Here is a 24,946-nt window from a genome sequence, read left to right on the forward strand (position 1 = left end):
GTCAGCTGCAAACAATTTACAGCATCCTGGGCTCCTCACTGCACCACGTCTCCAGGTGGTCTCTGTGTGGTTCTTAGGAATCCACCTTTGTTTGGCACCTGGTGATTTAATTAGCACACTGAAGTTTGAGTATCAGTCACCTAGCCCAGGTGGCCAAACCACAGTCTGATGACCAAATCCAGCCTGATACCTGGTTTTGGACAGCCAATGAGTTAAGAATGGTTTTTACATTTTTAAATGGGGGGAAAAATTAAAAGAAGAATAATTGTTTCATGACAATTGAGAATTGTATGAAATTCAAACTTCAGTGTCCATAAATAAAGTTTTATTAGGTTACAACTACCCTCATTCATTTATATGTTGTCCATGGATGTTTTCTTGCTATAACAGAGCTGAGTAGTTGTGGCAGATCGCATGTATACACTTTTTTTAAGGAGGGCGCAGTTCATGGTGGCCCATGGGGGGATCGAACCAGCGACTTTGGTGTTGTTAGCATCACACTCTAACCAACTGAGTTAGCCGACCACCCCAATACACATTTTAAGAAAGGAAAAACGTGTTAAAATTGTATTAATACATACCGATAACAAAAGATGAATACAAGTCATGTGTATACATTTTTTGGCACCCCTGGTATTATCTGGCTCTTGATAGAGAAAGTTTGGGGAGCCCTGGCCTAGAAAAAGAAGGAAATATTGTAGCATCTGTCTAGAAAACATCTGTGTGGAAAAGTCATGTTTAGAAATTAATAGATAAAATGGATTTAGGCAAATTTTATTGTTTTAAAAAGCAGAAGGAGTAGTGTAGTCTGGATTACTGCAAAAGTATTTAGATAAATGCAAGCATTTAGGATTTTCATAGAGATTGTGAGCCTGTGCCCTTAATAAGTTGACTAACCAGTGCGTTTCTTTTCATAGGCTGGGTGAACTCATGGACCTGATACTTTAATATTGAGAAACAAACTATCTCAAAAGAAAAATGGCATTTGTTGCAACACAAGGGGCCACAGTGGTTGACCAAACCACTCTGATGAAAAAATACCTTCAGTTTGTAGCAGCTCTCACAGATGTAAATACCCGTAAGTTGATCCTTTTTGTCATTAAGAATTGCATTAATGCACCCATTCATCTCAGTTCAAATGCTGTTTCCCTTTCTCTGCCTTGTGGAGAAGCAAAGTGATGAGCATTACTGGCTGGAGCCCCGTGGAGGCCTGTGTGCGTGTGTGCGCTTGCGTGTATGTGTCTCTCCTTGTCTGTGCATGCACATGTATGTCCGGGAGTATGAATGTGTGTGACTGGTTGTAGGGAACTAGTTATGTGCCTTCTGTTGGACCATGACAGTCAAACTGATAAGATCTGATTGCTTCTCTTATTAAATCCAGGAATTCTAGGAGCATACTTAATGTAATTTCAATTACCTGATGATTTGTTTTGCCATTTACAGCTGATGAAACAAAGTTAAAAATGATGCAAGAAGTTAGTGAAAATTTTGAGGTATGAGCTTTATATTTTATACTTTTCACTTTGAGGTAAATATTCTCATGGGCAATCTTTTTATTAGTAACTCAGGAAACATTCTCTCTTAATGTAATTTATTGTATTTTAAAATTGAAATTTGAAAATTTGTATACTGCATTGTCCAGCTTCATACTAGTGGTAGTTGCTTTGGTTTTGGTTGTTTAACATTGTTTCATTTTTAAATGTGGTAGCTCTTTTAGGCATATACTTCTCAGGATGCATTCCAACCGTGAATTTATGTCCAGGCAACAGATAGTATGCCTGTGGAATGAGATCTGGGTATCAGTTTTGGCTCAATTACTTATAACTTCTGTGACCTTGATCAAGCAGTTTCTTCTGGGCCTCATAAACTACAATTTTATATTGTCCCTTAGGTCCCTTAGGCCCTGTTCATTTTTCAGTTGTTTTTCCTTTTTGTTCTTTAGACTGGATAATTTCTGTTGATCTGCCTTCAGGCTCACTGACTATTTTTCTGTCATTTCCAGTCTGGTGGGATGTTATTTTTAAATTTCAGTTTATTTATATTTAACTTGCATTTTAAAATTTCAGTTATTATAGTTTCAGCTCTAGAATTTCCGCTTGGTTCTTTACAGATTTCACTTCTCTGCAGATTCCTTGTCTTCATTTATTAGACCATATTTTCATTTTATTCTTTGAACATATTCATAATGACTACTTTAAAGTCTGTCTGCTAAATGCAATATTTGGGCACTATAAAGGTTGATTTCTATTGACTGTGGGTCACGTTGCCCTGTTTCTTTGCATGCCTAGTAGTTTTTAAATATATACTGGACATTGTGTGTGAAATGTAGGGACTGTACTTTCTGTTGTCTCCCTTTGAAATGTGTTGATATTATTATTTTTTAAGGAGGGCACAGCTCACAGTGGCCCATGTGGGGATTGAACCAGCAACCTTGTTGTTAAGAGCACCGCGCTGTAACCAACTGAGCTAACCGGTCACCCCGTGTGTTGATGTTTTTATTGTAGTCGGCAGTTCAGTTGCTGGTTGATCTCACTGACCTTGTGTAACCTTGGTTTTATGCTGTGGTCGGGAGGATGTGAGGGAAGCCCAAGGTGTTTCATCAGAGGTTGAATTTCGGATGTGTTGGGACAGGTCTGGAATAGGCCTCACTCTAGAAAATGGTCTTTCCTCAGCGGGATGTCTGGGGTATTATCGAGGTGTTAAGAAGTTCTTTGCACGGTGGCTGGGCAGGACCCCCACCATCCTCGAACATTGCTAGACCTCTGATATCTCCGGTCATCTGAGAGATCCCACTCTGGTCAGCCTAGGTAGGTAGTCTTAACGCTGCCTTCCTTACCTGTAGTACAGCTCAGCCCTCAGTCAAGGCTTCAAGGGCACATGGGAGACCATCCCCACCCCCATTCTGTAGTTCCCTTTTCCAGCCACTTCAGCTGCCCTGAGCTCCGGTGTTTGCTCCTCAGCTCAGCAGGACCACTGTGCTCTCCTTAGGCCCCAGCCTGCTGAGCCCCAGTTGGGAAATTGGACCTAGGCAGAGAGCCATGGTGACCGTGGGCTCAGCTTGTGAATTTCCCTTCTCTTGCAGATTGTGGTCTTGCACTGCCTGCTGTCCATTACCTGAAACCTGTGCTCGCAGGTTTTGTCTAACTCTACAGTTAGTATGGTGCCAGTCTCATAGGCAGAAGAGAAAGTCACATTTCTTGTTTTCAATGTGGGAATGAGAAAACCTTTCTCATAGAATTAATGTGGTTAAGAACAATAGATAAAATGTTTCCTAGCCTCTGGCTTGGAATAAACATTAAATAAAAGTTAGTGGGATGGAATCAGATACCCTACTATCTGTAGGAATGGATACTCTTTTCATTTGGTAGGGTTTTTTGTTTGTTTGTTTTTGTTTTGTTTGAAAGATGTTTTCAAAGACTTGCTCTCTTGAACTGAGCTGGAAAAAAATCCAGATTTTTAGAAATTCAGCTAAAGAGCTTTCTCTTCTGCCCAAGTTGCCAATGCAAGCTGTTCAAAAAGGCTGGGGGTAGAACAAAATAGGCCTGCATTCTGCATTTTATTGGAAGAACCGATAAGAGAGAACCAGAGCCCTGGTAGGTTTATTTGAGAGGCTGAAATCACAGAGCAGTGTATGAACCCGTAGGAACGTGCGCATTCGCCAGGCCTGAGTGTGGGCGTGGGGCTCTCTGGATCGAGGGTCTGACCCCTTCCTCTCCTGTTTAGTGTCACACAGTTCCTGGCTGGTCTCAGGTGCACTGATTAAAAATTAAAAATTAAGAATTAAAAGTTAGTGAAGCAGTAAGAATACTTGGGCTTTTCCAAAGAGTGACTTGAAATCTGTGTGACGTAGACATTTACCTGAAATTCAGATGACTAAGTCCTTCAAAGAATTTGATACTAGAGTGACCATTAGTCGGTAATCAATCACTACCACCCCAGAAAAAACATTTAAATGAAGTGAGTGAAATTAAAAAATTCCCAATGATTTCAGGAGTCTTAGAAATTCATTTCACTAACCACTGAGGGGTGAGATTCTAGGCTAACTAAGCATCACATGGACCACCTTTTAAGACAGAAAATAAGGATACCTTCAGGTTAGAAATCACATGAAAAAGTCATATGGATCAAAAAGTTGGGGGCTGAGTTAAAATACTGGCAGAATAACTGGGCAACTTGTTGAATGAGTCATTTTTCCGGGAGAAATTTGACGCTCAGATTTTGAAGACTATGGAATCAGTGGTTGGTGTGGGCTTCTGTGCAGATAGATGAGCTTGATTTCTTGAGAACGTTCTAGTATGAAGCTTGTCCCTCTTTTCCTTGAATCCTTGAATGTGGAATCCTTGGTGTCTTAAGCTTTGAGGATGAGAGGTGACAAACACAGTTCTTGTCCCCAGTGAATTCACAGTCTGCTTGGGGAGAGGCTGCTGAGGTGCTGCCCAGCTCCTGGGGCCCTTCCCCACGGCGTTCTATGCACGCGCACAAGCCCCTACAATTGTGCACCAGGTCGGCCTGGGAGACCGGTGTTCAGGTGTCTATTCCAAGAACTGGAGCACTTTGTTTTTACCCCTGTGGCTCCACGTTCTTACCTGGTTTTCTGCTTTTTTCTTTATTTCTTCCTTTATGCACTTACGATACGATTACCTTACGTAATAGACCCCAAATCTTTATCTTCAGCCCAGGTCAGTATCTGGAGCTCCAGACACTTAGATTTCACTGCCCTGATGCCTCCTCTCACGGCTTGTCCAATTCATGATAGTAGAAGTTTAGCTATTTTATATTCCCTTTCCTGCCATACTGGACTTTTCTAGTGCCTTTTACACTCATGCTTTCTCATAATTTTGTGCCTTTGCATATGCTTTTCTTAGAATCATTTCCTTTTCCACTTTTTCATGGGGTTAACTCCCACTGGCCTTAGGTTTTAGTATAAACATCACTTCTTTAGGAAGACAGTCTCTGCTATTGGTTCTGTCCATAAATTACATCTTATTGTTAGATGTTCCCTTCGTTGCCAGTACTTCCTCCATCATAATGCTGTATTGTTAGGTCTTTTTTTTTTTTTTTTTGATTGGGGAACAGTGTGTTTTTCCAGGACCCATCGGCTCCATGTCAAGTTGTTGTTTTCAATCTAGTCATGGGGGCGCACAGCCCACTGGCCCATGTGGAAATCCAATTGGCGACCTTGGTGTTATGAGCACTGCGCTCTAACCACTTAGCAAACCAGCCACCCGTTAGTTCTTTTCAGTTTTTTTTTTTTTTTTTTTTAGATAATGGTTCTTTTTTTTTCAAAATTTTATTGGGGAATATTGGAGAACAGTGTGTTTCTCCAGGGCCCATCAGCTCCAAGTAGTTGTCCTTCAATCTAGTTGTGGAAGGCGCAGCTCAGCTCCAAGTCCAGGCACCGTTTTCAATCTTTAGTTGCAGGGGGTGCAGCCCACCATCCCATGTGGGAATTGAACCGGCAACCTTGTTGTTAAGAGCTCGAGCTCCAACCAACTGAGCCACCTGGCTGCCCCCCTCACCCCCCGCGTTAGTTCTTCTCTTGATATCTATCTTCCCCACCACACACTGCCTCTCATCTCTCAGGGCATGAATTATATACTTCATCATTTTATCTCCATGGAGCACATGATAGGAGCTCAGTACTTATTTGTTAAATGAGACCTTAAAAGGAAAAAAGACCTTGGATGTTAAATACTCTTAATTTGAATCCATTTCCAAAACTTACTGACTCTGACATTCACCAAGTTTTTTACCTCTCTGAGCCTCTTTCTTTACATGTGAAAATGGGCATAATACTTAGCTTACAGTTATGGTGAGGCTGGAGTGATAAAGAATAAAAAAGTATATAGAACGGTATTTATTTAGCACATAGATACTCTGTAAATAACAGGTAATATTTAGACAGTGTTATACGCTTTACATATATTAACTCATAATCTTTACATGATTACATAAGGCAGGAAATAATATCTTCTCTTAACAGATGGGGGCATTGAGGCACAGAGGTTAAGTAATTGTTTATAAGACTGAGGTCCAGAAACTGCACTAGTAGACATCTTCCTATACTATTTTCAAACTCTAGTTTCATTTCTTATTTTCCTTTTAAAATCAGTGCTGGGATAAATAATGGATTAGATTTGATAATCTAATCATATATACCTAATTAATAAATTAGATTTTTAGATTCGAAAAGGGTGTCAATTTGTTTAGGCTCTTTATTTTCCACATGAAACTCAGCTGTAGAAGCTAAATGACTTTTCAGTGGTCTTAGGGTGTGGCAGAGACAGCCTAGAACTGGCTCCAAGTTCAGCATTTCCACAGCATTAGTATTTCTAGTTCTAAGAGTAAATTTTAGCATTTACTTTTCTTGAATTGGATTTCAGAAGCAACGATTGTCCTAATTTATTTAAAACTACATTATCACTAAAGCATCTAAAAGTATTAAAAATTACTGTTGGGTCTGCTAAAATGTTTTATATTCTTTTGAGGGTATTATAACACTGTGAATTTCAAATGAAAATATGTACACAAACTTAACGGGATTTTCTTTTAATTTTGTATAATTAGAATGTAACGTCATCTCCTCAATATTCTACATTCCTGGAACATATCATCCCTCGATTTCTTACATTTCTCCAAGATGGAGAAGTTCAGTTTCTTCAGGAGAAACCAGCCCAGGTAATCTATTTGAAAATATCAATGAGAAAAAAGTATATCATGTGCTAGGATTGCAAGCATTTATGAATTAAAACAACTCAAAAAAAACTTAATGGTTTCAGTTAACAATGAGAGAGGTTTGTCATGTAAGGATAGCTTTGCCCAAGGCCATTGCCTCCTCAGTTAAATGTCTTGGTTTTATTTTGTCCAGGCCATCTCTTTTACAGTTCATGTTATATTCTGGTGGTGTGTATGTACACTATTATAAAAGAATTAGAATACATACAGAACAAGGAGCAGTAATTTAATGACCCTCCCCATTGTCCAACTCGACTCTTACTAATTTCAATTCTTGTAACTCAGGGCTAATTTTGTTTTATCTATATCCCCACCCACTCTTTTCACCCTTTACCCATCTTGATTATTTTCAAATATTCCCTTGTCATTTTTTTCTATTAATATTGCAGCATGTATCTAAACAACTCTACAAATATTACCATAATACTAGTGAAAGTGTATTGCTAAGTAAAACATTTTTATGTTGTACCTGTTCAAGATTGATATATTTGATCTACCTTTTAGTCATCAGCTTCATGGACAGAATCATGAAAGCTTAGTACAGCTTGTGATGGAATTAGTCCTTAGGCCCAAGGTAATTGGAGAGAGCATTATAGGAGCTAAACTAGATTATGAAGGCAGATCTCAAATGAAGTTCCATTTGTATTTTGCTCTGTCATCTTAAATCCAGCCCACATTCACACCCTAGTGTCCTTTATGCTGGAAGTAAGGTATGAGAGAGGAAAAATGTGGCTTACCTGATTTGGTACACACTTGTAGAAATAATTGAAAGTATTTGGATTACATTGAAATAATTCATAGGACTCTTTGTAAAGTGGGATCCATCCTGTAACGTGGTGGTTACTAGTGCTGGGCACAGATGGCTAGGTGTGCGACACTTGTAGAATGTGAAGGAATTAACTTGGAACTCCTGGAAGGAGTTTCTATTAATTTTTTTTATTTTTCTTCACCAGCAACTGCGGAAGCTAGTTCTTGAAATAATTCACAGAATACCAACCAATGAACATCTTCGTCCTCATACAAAAAATGTTTTGTCTGTGATGTTTCGCTTTTTAGAGGTAATCTTTGAGAATTCTTGTTATTTAGCCATATTCAAAACTTTCATTGATTTTTCTAATTGTAAAATTCAGTGTTATACAACTCTTTCCCTTTCACTACAGTTCTGGTTCACATGAGTAAACTTTTCTTAATGTCTGTTTTCCCTGATTTTGCCAACTAAATTACTAAGAAAGATCATTAGGTGAATAGTTGAAGATTTTTTTTTTTTCCTGAGTCACTGGGGAATTGCCTAAACATAGTGGAAATCTTTGAAAATGAATTGGGTGGTGGTTGACAAACTCAGTACAGGGATCTTTGGCTTCGTGCTTCCTAGTTTTGTGTGTGTCAAGCACAGTAGATACTCATATAAAGAGTTGCTTTTATTCTTGGGGCTAATCCATCTGGTACCTGGTAAGTTAACCTGTAAAATTGTTTTCTTGCTGTTCTTAGTCTTGCTTCGTTTAGAATTCTGTTGTGTTTCTGGGTCCCTTGGGAAGATGAGCTGTGGAGTGGGAGAGAGTTGTATTCAGATTCCAGCTCTGCCATTTATTAGCTGTGTCGTACTGGCCGTGTTGCTTACCTTCCCCGAGCCTTAGCTTCCTTGTAGTAAGGTACAGTGTGAGTGGCACCCCCCACACAGTGTGTGTGTGAAATGTTTAGCACAAGGTCCAGTACATGGTGGGTGCTCAGTAATTGTTTATTCTTTTGTCAGTACTTCAAGCAATGAAAAATATCAGTTGGGCCATTAAACCTTTTTTCATGGTGAGACTTACCGTAAATGCCAGTTGTTAACAGTCAGAGTGTTCCTCACCGGAACTCCCTGCTGGAATGCCCTTCAGATGGTCCACCAAGACCACGAAAGCTTCCGGTCTGGGATAGCTGTGTTCTGTGGGTTAATGATTGTCAACATATGAAATCCAAGTTGGTTGATGGAGGGTGTGCATGCAGAAAAATGCTTAGAAAATAGTCTTTAATCTTTACATTAAAGTAAGTCCTCAGGATTATAACTCTCAAATGCTTTTTTTTAAAGACGGAAAATGAAGAAAATGTTCTCATTTGTCTCAGAATAATTATTGAGCTACACAAACAGTTCAGGCCACCCATCACACAAGAAGTAAGTGTTTATCCTGATAGAATTTATAAAGTGTGCTAACAAGTTCGTTCGGTGTAAATTTTTACTCTCTTTTAGAGTTGACGAAACACATGATGCTTTCAAGTGTAGAGAATACAGCCTAAATTGGGGGAAATTCTTTATGGGTTTAACAGTTACCTTTTTTATTTTGCATGTGTGTATGAATATTTAACTGAATTTGTTCAGCATTTGATATGTGTTAACCAATCACACTGGCACGGCTGTTTGGGTGGTTCTGGTATTCACATCTGATGTGCCAGAAAGCTCCAATCATTTTATGTTATACAGGGGTTAAGATGTGCGTTCTGAAGTCAGCTGGGTTTGAATCTCAGCGCTGCAATTCAGTAGCTATGTGATACTGGGTAAACTACTAGTGTTTTGGAGCCTTTTCTGTAAAATGGGGACAGTCACAGTATATCCTCAAAGATTGCTTGAAGAATTAAAACGTCAAAGTTAAAATTCTTAGCACAGTGATTGACACCCACAGAGTAAGCATGAATTACTCTGTTAGCAATAATTAATATAATACCTTCTCTGATGATAACCTTAGTAAATGCCTATTGTAGATTATTTGGAATTTAGAAGCATAACGATAAAATAGAATGCCCTCCATCTTTAAAAATAATTTTGATTTTCTTTCCTTTTCTCCACCTTATGTATATGTATGTTTTCTATATAATTGCAGTAATAGTGTATATGACATTTTATATCCTGATTGTTTCCTTTCACATTCACTATATATAAGCGTTTTCCCAATCATAAAATTCTTTATGAACTTAATTTGTAATGGATACATAGTATTCTTACATATGGGTGCCCTTATGTTTGGATATTTAAAATATTTCAAAGATTTTTATTTTATGACTATTAGTGAATGTTTGTTTATAGATCAAATTACTTCATACACAGGGTTTATTGAAATAGAATTACCAGGTCTAAGGTGTTAATGTTTTAATGCTCCTGGTATATATTATAAAACTGCTTTCCATAAGGGTGTCAGTAGTTAATGCTTCCCTTAGAGCAGGGGTGTCCAAACTTTTTTCAACGTTTTTCACCAAGGGCCATATGCGGTAAAACACACAAACAGCCGGGCCACTCACTCGAGGTGAAGTACGTGTTGCCTCACCTGGTTTATTTAAGTAAACTAAACATATTTTTGGAATTTGCTGCGGGCCAATTAACAATGGATTGCGGACCGCAGTTGGCCTGCGGGCCGCAGATTGGAAACCCCTGCCTTAGAGCGTCTGAGAATCTTCCTCTCCTTGTACTCTCTCTAGCGTGGTATAGTATTACTTTTTGAAAGGCAAAGAATGGTATTTAATTTTTATTTCTTTGCTTTTCGGGAGTTAGAATGCTTTTTATCTGTTTGTCAGTCTTTTGTATTTTTTTTTGTTGTTGTTAACATTCATTGCCTGTTGTATTTTGAGTCTGACATTTTTCTTACCTGTTTTATGAGTTCTGGTATATTAAGACTATTGACATTTTTCTTGTAAGCAGTTTCTGTTTGTAAATATCTTCCTTATACTGTCGTTTCTTTCTTTTTTTTAGATTCATCATTTTTTGGATTTTGTGAAACAGATTTACAAAGAGCTTCCAAAAGTAGTGGTATGTTTTTTTAAATATTATTTGGATTTATTATTGTTACTTCCTTATTCTGAAGGGAATTTGGTGCACTTGGGGAATATTTAGTGAAGGTCAGAATCGAGGTTGGTAAATCAACCATTAAAAAAAAAAGAGTTCTTCTGGTTAAATACTGTATTTTTGGCATAAAAACAATATGTTCTTACTGTAGAATTTTTGCAAAAAAAAAAAACACAACAAGATAAATCATGCATCATTTTCTCACTTATAAGCAACCACTGACATTGATGTTTTGTTTCATCTGGTGCTTTTTAAGGATGGTTGTGCTCACAGTCATGAAGGCTATTTGGGGAGGTGGTATATACTTTCAGCATTTTTCTGGATCATTAAAATTTTTTCCTATGCTGATAGAACTCTTTCTAAGCAGTGCCAACACTAAATAAAAGTGTGTGGAATAGAAGAGAAACGTTTCCTCTCCATTTTATTCTCACTTATTAGAAGGACTTGCTGTTATAGCTCGGAACATCTTCCAAGACTCTTTTCCCAGCAGTCCTAGTTCTTAGTGGCCCCATAATTTCCTGTCATACGCATGTACCTTGAACATCTCCCTGTTGCTGGTTTTCCTGATTTTTGATTCTTTACTATCACAAATAATGTTTGGTGAAAATCATTGTACGTAAATTTATTTATCAGTTTTTATTTTAAAGATTTTTTTTAAGCTTAAAATTTTTTTTAAATGAACATACGGTGACATTGACTCTTTTGGTATTTGAAGGATTTTAATCTGTTAATAATAAAAAACTTAAAATTAATTACATTCTGAATTACCAAGTCGTGTCACCTACCATTTCAGTCAGAGCTTTTCATAAGAAGCTGTCTTGTTTAACATGAAGTTCCAATGCCATTGAGAACTAAGGATGACCATGAGGCTTCTGGTCTTTAAAAATGCCTTCTGTGCTTTGCCTCTGTTCCCGTTTTGATTTCTGTTTAGGAGACTATTGGAAAGTGAACGCATTAAGGGTTAGCTCCCAGTTTCTCATAACTGGAGGGACGGGGTCCATTCTCCCACCTCACTGAGGTAATAACTAATATGGCATGCATCTCATCTTTACTCAGTCAGGAAGAAGGAGCAGAAAATTCTGAGAACATATGTTTCTTTTCTGTTGTCGAAGGTGGAGAATGGTGTCCTCACGGTCTTAAAGAGTACCCCAGATACTGTGGAGAACATAATCATGGAGGACATTTGGTTTCTTCCACTGCCCGTTAGCTGTATTTTCTGAAGGATTATTGTGTTTGACTTTCGGAAAGATGATTTCTGTTCTTTTTTGGTAGAACCGCTATTTTGAGAACCCTCAGGTGATCCCCGAGAACACAGTCCCTCCCCCAGAAATGGTCGGTATGATCACGACAATTGCTGTGAAAGTGAATCCTGAGCGTGAGGACAGTGAGACAAGGACCGTAAGTTTTTCCGGTTGTTTGGCTTTGTTTTTACCCATGTCTCCTATACTTGGGAGAGGAAAAAATGAGATACTGATTTTTTAGACCACTTAAGTTTTTTGGTTTTTTTCGTTAAACATCTGGAGGCATTTAAGATTAACAAAAGTGTGTGCGTGAGAGAACATCACTGATTCTGCTGTGCAGCCTCGAAGAGAGTGAACTCTTGCTCAACACTGATGCAAAGATACAAAGATAAAACTGTAGTGGAAGTCCAGGATCACCTGTTGGAATGAGCAGCTGACCAGGCTGGGGCCCTCTGTTCCGTCCTTAGCTTTGACATTAATAAAGTCCCTTTAAACTATGTGTACATTGTATTTCATTGCCTGAGAGGTGGCCTCTGGGGACAGAAGCTCTGGGATGAGTTCGGCCCCACCACTTGGGTTTTCTGACTGTAGGAGACAGTCCGTGAGCCTTTGCTCTGGCCTTAATTTTCCCTCTCATTATCTGAAAAGCCTATCTTGTGGAATTTTGTAAAGATAATGCTGGTATTGCCTTCAGGTAGTATCTGCCACATAGGTAACGTGTATTAAGCCTTTACTATGACTGTACTTTGATGATTGAATTAAGAATATCATCTATATTTCTTGAAATGGTTTTGCGGAATGTTTTAATTTGTGCTGGGATAAACAAGAAACTGCATTTTTAAAATAAATTTTATTGGGGAATATTGGAGAACCGTGTGTTTTCTCCAGGGCCCATCAGCTCCAAGTCGTTGTCCTTCAATCTAATTGTGGAGGGCGCAGCTCAGCTTGAAGTCCAGTTGCCATTTTCAATCTTTAGTTGCAGGGGGCGCAGCCCATCATCTCATGCGGGAATTGAACCGGCAACCTTGTTGTTGAGAGCTCAGGCTCTAACCAGCTGAGGCATCTCCAGCAGCTCAGTGGCAGCTCGTTGCCTTCAATCTAGTTGTGGAGGGCGCAGCTCACTGGCCCATGTGGGACCCAGCAACCTTGTTGTTCAGAGCTTGCACTCTAACCAACTGAGCCATCCGGCCGCCCCAAGAAACTGCATTTTGAATAAAACTTTCATTCCTTTGCTCTTCCTGAATTAGAAACTTGCTTTCTGTTTTTCAGTCTGTTTTTTGTTTTGCTTATCTATTCCTGTCAATTGCCCATTTGTATTTTGAGGCTGACATTTTCCTTACATGTTTTATGAATTCTTACATATTAAATTAAGACTATCAAATTTTTTCTTATATTGTAAGCATTTTCTTTTTATAAGTATTTTGGAATAAAACTGGGTAAATTTGTACTTTTGCTGCTGTTCTTTTAAGTAAAATAATAGACATGAATTTAAATTTTCTCAGGTGATTTGAATCTCTTAAGTTTTGACAGATTTTCCGGAAGTTTTTTACTACAGGTGAATGATGACATTGGAAAATATAAATACCTCTATTAAATAATGGTTCTTTGCACTTTGTTTTTAAAATAGTTTGCATCTTTCACCACAGACATGTACAAAGATGTGTCAGTGTTTTTTCCCTTCTCTTTATTTCAGTGGGATGATGCTCGGTAGCAGGATATTGACTGGGGCTTATTGAAGTGCCGCAGTGATAACCACAATCTTGCTTGTTTCTCTCTTAACAGCATTCCATCATTCCAAGAGGATCTCTTTCTCTGAAAGTGTTGGCAGAATTGCCCATTATTGTTGTTTTAATGTATCAGGTATGTGTATTGCTTATTTGTTTCTTGGGTTTTTGGCTTCTTCTTTTATGACAAACTTCACATGTAATTATCTGTGGCAAATGGATGTGTATGATCCACACATGCTAACTAATGTAATGACTCCTATAGTTTCTTTGGTATGCCCAGTTATTTTGCTGTAGTAGAGAGTGTAAAAGCATGAAAATCTGATGTTTCCTTTCAGCTCTACAAACTGAATATCCACAATGTTGTTGCTGAATTTGTGCCCTTGATCATGAATACCATTGCAATTCAGGTATCTGCACAAGCCAGGTGAGATTTCTTCGGACAGTGAGGTAGCTTACTGTCACAGCGCTTTCATTCCAAGTAAAAATACACGTGTTGTTGCCATTTGTAAGACACAAAAATCTTAAGTGATAAAATTTTGGTAAAATTACATTCATTTTTTACTATTTGAACTTGTATTTCAATGATGATGGTAGCAGTTATTTTTGTTCCTTATTTTGAAAAGATGGGTTAATACCTTGGTTTCCGGTGTTTTGTAAGTTTAGAGTTATTAGGCATTACTGTGCTCACTTGTAGCTATGGGATTTCCAAGTCTTTTTCACCTTCAAGCCTTTGCTCTTGGTGTTCCTTTCAGCATGAGTGCTAGAATGTTCTTTCCCCCCCCTTCACTCCCCCTCACCTGTCATGCTCAATCATTGAAGTTTTTTCTCAAACATTATGGCATCCCTCTTAAGACCTTTATCACTTACTTTCTTGACTTGTGTCCTGTCTGGCTTTGAGTCATTTGAAGGCAGGATCTGAGGGTGATCAGCTCTAACGACCCCTGTGGCCTGAGCACGTGGTCTTTCATTGGGCAACTAGGTCCCCTAATGCTGTCTGCGGGATGGGTGGCTTTGTGGGGTACATTATGAAATGGCTTGGAGAACTGCTTGCTTTATGTCTCTAAACCCTTTACCTTATTTTTATTTGGAACTGCATAAAAGTGCAGAGTGTCTACTGTTGCATCTGTGTTGTTCTGGTCTGTGTAGAAATCAAACTTTGGGGCTCAGTAATTATTATAGGCTTTTAATATTAATGTCACCTAAAGAGTTAAGAGCTAATAATGTGAATTTTATTCACTTCTCATTCAGACAACATAAGCTTTACAACAAGGAGTTGTATGCTGATTTCATTGCTGCTCAGATTAAAACATTGTCATTTTTAGCTTATATCATCAGAATTTACCAGGTAAGTTCATTGATTTTTGTTTTAAGTCTGATTTTCTGCGATATAATTTACATGCAAAAAAGATCACCTTTTGTATGTAAACAGTTGTATGAATTGCCAGATGCATACAGTTGGTAACCACCAACACATCAAAATACAGAACATTTCCATCACTTCCCAAAATTCCTCTTTATATTTCTTCCACCTCCAGACCCTGGGAAACACTGAATGGATCATTAAAAAATCAGAATTAGGCACCCCTTGATGTTTTAGTCAGCTTGAGTTAAACTGTGGTGAATTGCCTTCCTGAAACACCTCAAATGGAGATTGTGATTAGAGCTTATTTTGAGTTGATTAAAGGTGCCTCTGATGTCATTCAGAACTTACATTAAAGGGATGACTAAGTAAAGAGTAAAAAAAAATTTCAGTATTCTCCCTTCTCCCCAGTAATGAAATAATAATAGTAATAAAGTAATAATAGTAATGAAGTAATAATAGTAATGAAGTAATAATACATACTCATTGTTCAAAGTTGGGAAGATATTAGAAAAGTACAGTGAAGACACCCATAATCCCATTATGTAAAAGAAACTGCTATTTATGTTGCTACCTATCCTTTCGGTATGGCAATATGTATACACATGAACTATTAAAACTTTTTGGATAATACTTGTTTATTAGGCCTGTTACTTTCTGAGGGTTCTTTGAGCCACACTTAGTCTTACTGAATTTTTTAATGGTTTATAAAATGGGTTTTTCGTAACACCCGCCAATCAATCTAACTGTGTTGTTTTCCTCTTATTTTGATAGGAGTTGGTGACCAAGTACTCTCAGCAGATGGTGAAAGGAATGCTACAGTTACTGTCAAATTGTCCCGCTGAGACTGCACACCTCAGAAAGGAGCTTCTGATTGCTGCAAAGCACATCCTCACCACAGAGCTAAGAAACCGTATGTCTGCCTTGTCTAGGATTCTGGCATGAGCCCTGTCCACATCTTTGGGGGTGGGATTCTGCTGACGTTCGTGTGTGTGTGTGTGTGTGTGTGTGTGTGTGTGTGTTTCAATAGTAAGAGTTTATTAAGGAAACTTACATACGAGGCGTGTCTTGGACAGCGGTAAGATGACATGGTTATCCTCTGCCTGACATTTCATTGTTGGGCGGAGTCTTTAGCTCGCTCCAGTGTACAAATATTTTAGAGTCAACTTGTTTTTTTTTTTATTGCTATCTTGGCTTTTTCCTTCCCCTTCTTTCTTTGCCTTTCTACCTACCTTTCTTTGCTTTTCTACCTCTCTGCCTGCCCGCTTGCCACTGGGGTTCTCCCTTATCCTTGCAACAATCTGAGAATTAATGTGGTAATTTTCTCAGTGTATCTTATGTTCTGAATCTCTTGCTACTTTTCTGCCTTTTGTGTATCTTTTTAAATTCCGAATAGCCATTTGCTTTCTGATTCACAGCCAGCAATCTTTAAAAGGTCAGAAGAAAACAATGTTTTCTTTCTCTACCCTGTTCTGTTTTTATGTGCATGACTGATACTTGCTTTTTGATACTCTGATAATTACACTTTTTCTATCAATTATTGATTTATAATTTTTTAATAGTTTTTATATTTGGTGTGTCCAAATTGTTAGGTTGAAGTTACATCTTAATTGTTTTGAGATGATCATTTCCCCAGTAATTTTTCAATATTAAATGTTTTATTTGCTTGTCAATCAGAGCATGCGTAAAACTGATTTTTGGGCTTCCTTACATAGTTTTTAAATATGAAAAGAAGGGCACAGTTTGCATGCTTACACTCGAGTTAAGCTCAGATATTTTTGTGCTATTAAAATTTCAAATTATAGTGTGACTCTTGTACGTGGATATGATTGAAAGGAAGATAGAGTTAAATTTTTTTTGAAATGTCACATATATAGCAAAGCGTACAAAAGAAAAGTATGATTTCACCCACGATTACAGAACAAACATGAGTGTTTGTATCACCCAGGCTGCGAACTTGAGCATTGCGGTGCTACAGCCCCACTTGCCCCCAGAGCTGACGGCCATCGTGACTTCTCTGGTGACCGATTACTTTGCTGTTTATGGTTTTTCCTATGTGTTCATCTCTGAACAATATCAAAATAGAAGAATTTTAAGAGGGACGTTTGTAATTTACCAAAGTGGCTGCGTTGTGCCTGGAGTATCATTCTCAGATTACCTTTTCGTATTCCTGTGATTTGGGTAAAAAGGACTTTGGAGCTGCGGCTGGGGAGCTGGGTAACGGGAGGGTCATCCTTGTTGAAATGCTGACATCCTAAAAACCGTTCTCAGGCTTTCCACCATGCGCGGCCAGGCCCTCACATTAGGCCATGAGGCTTGGTTTCAGCCTCGTTCATGCCTGCTCTGCAGAGATCAGCGGGTTTCCGAGATGCCACTCCCCAGGGGTTGATCACGTTAGACTTATTAAGTTCAGCTTTTAGGATACTTTATTTTGAAGCCTGTAGTAGTTCTGGGATTTAAATAGGTAAGCATTGCTTCTCAAAAAAGTTTGTATTATTGAAAGAAACATTTAAAGAATCATGTTAAACGTTAACCACGTTATAAAATACAAAAATGTATGCATGTAGTTAGAACTTACACACCCACTAACATTTTCACATAGCCTTACTTTGGCATCTCAGACATTATCAAATGGTAACCCATTTACCCTAATTCTCAAGAGCAGCAGTTTGAGAAAACCTGATGGTGTAACACGGTTCCCCATTTTCCTAGAGATTCTGATTCTCGGTCATGGAGGGGATCTGGAAACCAATGCTGTACAACATAATTTGTTATTCCTTCTCCTTGAACATTTTGCTCATCCCCTTGTCAGCCCTTCAGCATTTGGTGACTGAGCACTTTGCATCTTTCCTTCTGTGCCTCCTTCCTCTCGGCCACCTCACTGAGGACAGTTCAGGGATGGTCCCTCCTCTGACCTTGGAGGAACTGCCTGTTGCTTCTTTCATTTGGCATTTCTCCCTGTGCTGTCTTGCTTTGGGGTTAATCAGAGATGCGCTGTGTGTGTCCCCAGTGTATACATTTCTTTTATATCTTTGACTCAGTAGCTCTTTGCTGGTGAAGAATGTACTTTGAGTTATTGAAGCTGGCTGTAATGTCAGGCTTGTTCCAGAATCTAAATGTCTTTTGGATGTTTGTGGCCAGAGTTCCTGAAGGAGCATATGGAACAGAGGCCTAGAACATGTGGGTTGCCACCCTGTCCGCACATCCTCAGCACTGAGAATTGTCTCTGAGTGGAGACCAGCTCTTTCTACCCGTTAGGTCTTTAGGCCTGCCAGGGAGAGGGAGGAGATTTGGTGATGGCTCCATCTGCAGGATTAGAGGAACAGAAGAACCCCCAGGAGTTCTTGGTCAGCTTCATCCAGGGAGTTGGGACCCTTAACCTGGGACCCATGCCTATGAAAACACTAAAATTTCCTGGACATTTGTAATTTATATGGACAAATATCCTAATTTCTCCGTGGTGACTAACCATACAGTGTTTAAGAAGGGTGGCTTCAGTGTAGCGGATAAAGGGGCATTTAGGAGATACTGACCCCTTCTCCAGACAGGCGTGGGTTGATGGTGGCAACTTTTTAGGATGATGGAATGCGCCTCCAGTTAAATATTGGGGCGGGTTCTGTGCAAGGGGACATGAAGTTCACTTTTTCTTAGTTTATTCTCTGATACTGAATGTGATTCTGACTGCATCTTTGTTGCAGATGGGTTCTGTGGCCCAATAAAGTCAATGTCTTTGACTAGGAACGGTGTTCATGCTTTTCTCCTCTCCACCGTTTTTCTGGATTGCTAGTTGATTACAGATTGGCTACTGTGAAAGTACTGTTAAGTAACTTAATGTATAATTGATTTCGGTGGTGATAATGTGCAATGGATATTTGTGTTCTAGAGTTCATTCCTTGCATGGACAAGCTGTTCGATGAATCCATACTCATTGGTTCAGGATATACTGCTCGAGAGACGCTCAGGTATGAGATTCAATCCATGATATCTGGTTAATTAAATGCGAGGGGCAGTGTGATTCCTGGCTCTTTGTGTTATTAGCTACATTATCAGTGTCTCAACAAACATAGGCTGTTGGGCCCTTACTCCCAAGTGGATTTAGAATTGCAGGAATTTTTTGGAAATGCCTTAGGTTTTCTATTTAAAACAGTTTTCTATTTAAAACAGTTATAAAATACTGTTTTCTATTTAAAACAGTTATAAAATACCGTATTTTGCTGTGTGATGTGCTACCGTGTATAAGGCACACCTATGGTTTTGACCCAAACTTGCAGGGAAAAAATCTTTCGTTTTAATTTTTTAATTCAGATTTTTATTTGTTTACATTTAGGTGCCTGTTTTTTGTATTATAAAGGAATTTTAGCATTTATTTTTTAACATATTATGGTACAATAAATTTTATGTAACAACTAATTACAAAACACAAGAAGAGATACAAGGTATAAGAAATATTATGTACCGGTAACAAATTTACGATATTTACGCATATAGAAGGCCAAGAACTCTTCGTCATTGCAAGTTCGTCATAAGTTCAACAAAACCGATTATCATATTGCAGGGTATTTTGCCTATGGATATCGTTACTGATTTCTAGAGTTGCACTTTGAACTCATAAGCATAAATAAAAGAATCAGAAACATTTATATAGATACAGAATTATACAGTACCCACATATAATGTGCATCCTTATTTTTCCCTTACAAATTTGGGCAAAAAGTGCGCATTATACATGGCAAAATACGGTAATAAGTAAGCCTTTCTTTATAACTTAAGGTTGAACCTGCCTGGAGATTAGATCATGTCATTAGATCGTGTCACTCCTGCTTGAAACCCCTTGCTTTCTGTTGCCCTTAGACAAAGACAAAAGCTGGACTCCTGACTGAGGCAGCTATTCTGGCCTCAGCTGCTTGGCTACTCCAGGCAGTCCCCAGCAGGGATTTTGTCTTTCTCCCATCTGGAAATTTCCCTGGCTTTTTGACCCACAGCCCCCATTGGTCCTTAAGTTTTCAGCATCAGTGTCACCTCCAAGGGGCTTTGCCTGGCACCCTATTTCAGAGTGGTTCCCCCACTGGTGTTTCTCACAGCGCCCACAGCACTAATAATCATCTTGTGTGTTTCCCCTCCGGTAAATAAGCTTCCTGAGGGCAGGAACGCTGTTTCCCTTGGTCGCTGTGGTATCTATCCCTGGTGCTTAGCCCAGTGTCTGGCACGTGGCAGGTGTCCAAACACTGAGTGAGTGAAAGCACTTCATAGCCCAGACATTGTTGTTGTGTCTCTGTAAAATGGCCCCAATATATAAGGTGGTAATTGACATAGTGCTTATCTTTGAGCAACAAAACCCATTCAGTGCACGCTCGAGCTGGTGATTGTTTCTGTTCGTGTTAGCCAGTGTTAGTGATGTGCATGAACATGGAAAGTAAAGATGAAAGCACCAAGACCACACTTGCAGTCGTGGCGCTGGGGGAAGTGGGACCCTATAAAGGGTGCCCCAAATGTGCCGTCCCAGTGGTGGTGCTGCCGAGCAGGTAGTGGGAGGAGCAGCGGCCTGCAGATGTGGCCTGAGGCGTGCTGAGACGCACGCTAGCAGAGGTCTCTGCCCGCAGGCCCCTCGCCTACAGCACGCTGGCCGACCTTGTGCACCACGTCCGTCAGCACCTGCCGCTCAGCGACCTGTCCCTCGCCGTCCAGCTCTTTGCCAAGAACATTGACGATGAGTCCCTGCCCAGCAGCATCCAGACCATGTCCTGCAAGCTCCTGCTGAACCTGGTGGACTGCATCCGCTCCAAGAGCGAGCAGGAGAGCGGCAACGGGCGAGACGTGCTGATGCGGATGCTGGAGGTACTTCTCCCCTGAGCGGTTGCGCCCACTGCTGAACTTGAACCAGTGCTGCACTGGCAAGTTTATGGGGCCGCCAGGTGGCCAAGTGATAGCAGGTGTTAGACACGTGGGTTCCAGTCTCAGCTCCGCCATTAGCTAGCCAGCTGTCCTTGGGCGGGACAGTTAATGTCTCCGCCGGCTTACTCTTCTAACCAGGGATGCCCAGTGTGTGCCTCACAGGGTGGTTGTGGACACAAATAAAACAACTCATGAGACCTCTTAGTACAGTTCCCAGCAAGCTCCCGGGGTACCGTGTAGCAAAGTGCTGAATTAGCTGTGAACATCTCTGGAGAGGCACCCCGGGGTGTGTGCTTAAGGTGTAAAGTATGATTCCCGTGGCAGTGGCAGTCGTGTGGACGACGGAGTACTCCTGGGCGGCCTCCGGGCCCTGCCTTTCAGGCCAGTGACTCTTGTCTCGAGCTCTTGTCCCCAGTGGATTCTTCCCAGGTGCAGTGGAGATAGTGCTACATCCATAGTTACCCCACGGGGAAACGGCACATTTTCCTTCATAGGAAGCAGAATGACTTTAGTGGGTGGTTCCAGACAGGTTTTCTTTTCCTGTCTTCTGAAAAGGTTGTTGGTCTGGGGAAGAGGACTGATTTTTGTCTCCCCCTCTACTTTCTCTTCCTGTTAGGTTTTTGTTCTCAAATTCCACACCATTGCTCGGTACCAGCTCTCTGCCATTTTTAAGAAGTGCAAGCCTCAGTCAGAACTCGGAGCCGTGGAGGCAGCCCTGCCTGGGGTGCCAGCTGCCCCTGCAGCTCCGGGCCCTGCCCCCTCCCCAGCCCCCGTGCCCACCCCAGCCCCTCCCCCACCCCCCCCCACCCACACCCGCCACTCCTGTGACCCCAGCCCCTGTGCCTCCCTTTGAGAAGCCAGGAGAAAAGGACAAGGAGGATAAGCAGACATTCCAGGTCACAGATTGCCGAAGTCTGGTGAAAACCTTAGTCTGTGGCGTCAAGACGATCACGTGGGGCATAACGTCATGCAAAGCACCTGGTGGTAATTCCGCTCTTGAATTCTTCAGATGAAGGATGTTTTTCACAAAGTGGGTTTTATTTGCATTAACTTATCATGCTATCTTTTTTCCAGAAGCTCAGTTCATTCCCAACAAGCAGTTACAGCCCAAAGAAACTCAGATTTACATAAAACTTGTGAAATATGCAATGCAGGCTTTAGATATTTATCAGGTAAGGAAGTGCTCTCAAATCACCTCTTAGAGTTGCCACCGATGGAACAGGTCTTGAGAGATCTGTTATGTTTGGATGGTCTGCTGCATGTGTGTACCCAAGTTGCTTTTGTTCCATAGCACAGCATTGTATTTATGGTGAGAATTCTTATTTATGTGGCATCCTGTGTGTTTTGGAGGTTGTCTAAATGGAATGCAATAGAAACAAGATTTAAGTTTACTAAATTTGTTCCTTTTTGGGACACCTAACAGTTGTTTTTTTAAAAAAATTACGTTCTAAAATTAAGCTAAGAATAGAGAATTTAAAAGATTTTAGGGGGTATTTATTGTGTAATTCAAGTGCTCTGTTTTAAGTATGTAACTGGTCTGATGAGGTAATGGAATATGTTCAGACGTGTTCAGTTTTAATGGCCATGGTTGTTTTTTTCCTATGCTAGGTCCAGATAGCAGGAAATGGACAAACATACATCCGAGTAGCAAACTGCCAGACTGTTAGAATGAAGGAAGAGAAGGAGGTACTGGAACACTTTGCTGGCGTGTTCACAATGATGAATCCCTTAACATTTAAAGAAATCTTTCAAACTACAGTCCCTTATATGGTGGAAAGAATCTCGAAGAATTATGCTCTTCAGGTATAAAACGCCTGTCTTGTGTTCTTTCAACATTATAAAATTCTGTGTGTCGATTGAATTCTTGCTGTTACACTTGTTTTGAGGATTTTGTAAATAATATGCCTAAGGATGTGCTTGTAGAGCAAAATTTAGAGAAATAGTAAGCCACCAATATTTAAATTAGTTTTTCCAAAAGATCAAGATGCTTTGGACCAGTTCCTTTCATTACCCTCTTTCCCTGAAAATAAGACCTAGCCCGACAGTCAGCTTTAATGCGTCTTTTGGAGCAAAAATTAATATAAGACCTGGTATTATATTATATTATATTAGACCTGGTCTTATATTGCATTATATAAGACTCGGTCTTATACTATATAAGACTCGGTCTTATATTATAGTAAAATAAGACCGGGTCTTATAATAATTTTTGTTCCAAAAGGCACATTAGAGCTGATTGTCCAACTAGGTCTTATTTTCGGGGAAACACGGTAGTAGAAATTAAATATGTGTTAGATGTAGGCTCTTGGTATTTCATGGTAAGGATAAAATACCATATTCAGTACTTAAATTGGGCTGCACTATTCAAGGCTCAGTAAATCTATTTCATTTTTTTTTTCCTTTGGTAGATAATTAATTTCTTGGAGTGTCTGACACAGGTTTTCTGACACACATTTTTGGGAAGTTCATTACTTTTTCTTGAAGCTGCTTTGGGGAAGGGATTATTTTTGTCACATTCTTTCCTTGTTTTGACAGATTGTTGCCAACTCCTTCTTGGCAAATCCTACTACCTCTGCTCTGTTTGCTACAATCCTGGTGGAATATCTCCTTGACCGCCTGCCAGAAATGGGCTCCAACCTGGAGCTCTCCAACCTGTACCTCAAGCTGTTTAAGTTGGTCTTTGGCTCAGTTTCACTGTTTGCAGCTGAAAATGAACAAATGCTAAAGGTGAAGCTTGTTCAGACCCAAGTCACGCTTTGTGTCAGAGTTTCTTGTTTTCAATGTTGAACAAAAATCGAAATGTCTCTTTTTATATTTGTAGAGTGCTCTAGATTTAATAAAATATATGGAACAAATAAGGGCCAAGTGTAAAAAACATTTCCTGTATTTTTTTAAAATTCAGCTTCTTTTTTTCTGGATTACACAGTAAAATTAGGGGCACATCATCCTTATTTTAAAAATTGAGTGATACAAAAGACTCTAGAAGGAAACAAATGTCTTCAGTTACCTCTCAAATCCAATGAGATACATCAGCCATTGTCCACTTTAACTTTGTTTCTTCTGTGTGTTCCTATTCTCTGTGACAATACCTAAACATTCCATTTCAGGAATATTTATTTGTTTTTTCCCCTTTAAATCAAGCATTCTAACTACTTTGTGTTCCCTAATTAAGATTGTCTTGGAGTAATGTGTCTCCAATGTTTTTATAGATGACTAATTCTGTATAATTTGATCTCATCAGTTACTTGATTCTAGAATTGGCTAAAAACCTACTCATGGTTACATCACCCATTAAAAGCGGCACACGGCAGAACAGAAACCTTATAAGCATTCACTTCTACTTATGGCAAATATTTTAATTCCTATAGAAAGTGGAATATTATCACCGATTGAGTTTGAAGAGAGAAGGGAAAATTTTGAAGATGTAAGCAAGATCCGTTTTTCCTAGAGTAAAAGTACAGATGGTGATAAAAAGCAATAGTAATCTGTGCTTTTAAGTAATGGTTTCCTCAGTTTTTTTTTCAGTTATATAGTAATCATTTATCAACTTTAATATTACTTATGTGTTAATATGAAAGGGAAATACTCGATTTTAAAAAAAGTGAAAGTATTTAATTGTAATCTGTGTCCACATAACTTGGTATTTTCAAATTTAATTTGTGCCAACATGAGATATATCTCTATACAGAACAATAGCAAAAAACAAAACTTACTGGTAAGATAGATGTACAAGAAAAACACTCAAAAAACAAATTCATAGCTTTTTGTCAAGAGAAAATGTATATAGTTAATTTATTCTGTAACACAAATATATCATGCCATATACAATAACAATTTTGGAACTGTATGTGCCATACCAACAGTTTAAATATACCTGCAAAAAAATATGTTAAACTTAACCTGTCACGTGTCAAAACTAGGATTTGAAGTACAAGATAAAAAGCTAATCTGGTTTAAATGTTAACTAAAGTTACTAAGGAAGTTACTAAAGCTAAGAAAGTACTTTTTAATTAAAGAAATACCCATTTTTCGATCACGTCTTTCAAAACCTTATACTTTTTTGAGGCTTTTACATATATTTGATTGATAGCGAAGTTTAGTTCCTTAGGTTACTTTTTGCATTTATTAGGTTGCTGCAAAAGTAATTGCAGTTTTTGCAATTTTTTAACCTTTTAAATGC

At 39.2% G+C, this 24,946-nt stretch overlaps 1 protein-coding gene across 1 annotated transcript in view; it reads left to right on the plus strand.

The window, feature by feature from the left end:
• The window catches only part of TRRAP (transformation/transcription domain associated protein), a 119,816-nt gene that overhangs the window by 2,705 nt on the left and 92,165 nt on the right, over positions 1-24,946 (plus strand). Inside the window, 18 exon segments of the mRNA XM_033095916.1 lie at positions 918-1,078; positions 1,444-1,493; positions 6,568-6,678; positions 7,689-7,793; positions 8,804-8,887; positions 10,454-10,510; positions 11,819-11,944; positions 13,570-13,647; positions 13,850-13,938; positions 14,763-14,859; positions 15,649-15,787; positions 18,758-18,836; positions 20,475-20,709; positions 21,383-21,559; positions 21,561-21,750; positions 21,841-21,938; positions 22,375-22,569; positions 23,302-23,493. Of these exon segments, the coding sequence (XP_032951807.1) occupies positions 979-1,078; positions 1,444-1,493; positions 6,568-6,678; positions 7,689-7,793; positions 8,804-8,887; positions 10,454-10,510; positions 11,819-11,944; positions 13,570-13,647; positions 13,850-13,938; positions 14,763-14,859; positions 15,649-15,787; positions 18,758-18,836; positions 20,475-20,709; positions 21,383-21,559; positions 21,561-21,750; positions 21,841-21,938; positions 22,375-22,569; positions 23,302-23,493 (2,202 nt within the window). The 5' untranslated portion in view covers positions 918-978.

The sequence above is a fragment of the Rhinolophus ferrumequinum genome, chromosome 24 (assembly GCF_004115265.2).
Source record: "Rhinolophus ferrumequinum isolate MPI-CBG mRhiFer1 chromosome 24, mRhiFer1_v1.p, whole genome shotgun sequence".
In the NCBI taxonomy this organism is placed as follows: Eukaryota; Metazoa; Chordata; class Mammalia; order Chiroptera; family Rhinolophidae; genus Rhinolophus; species Rhinolophus ferrumequinum.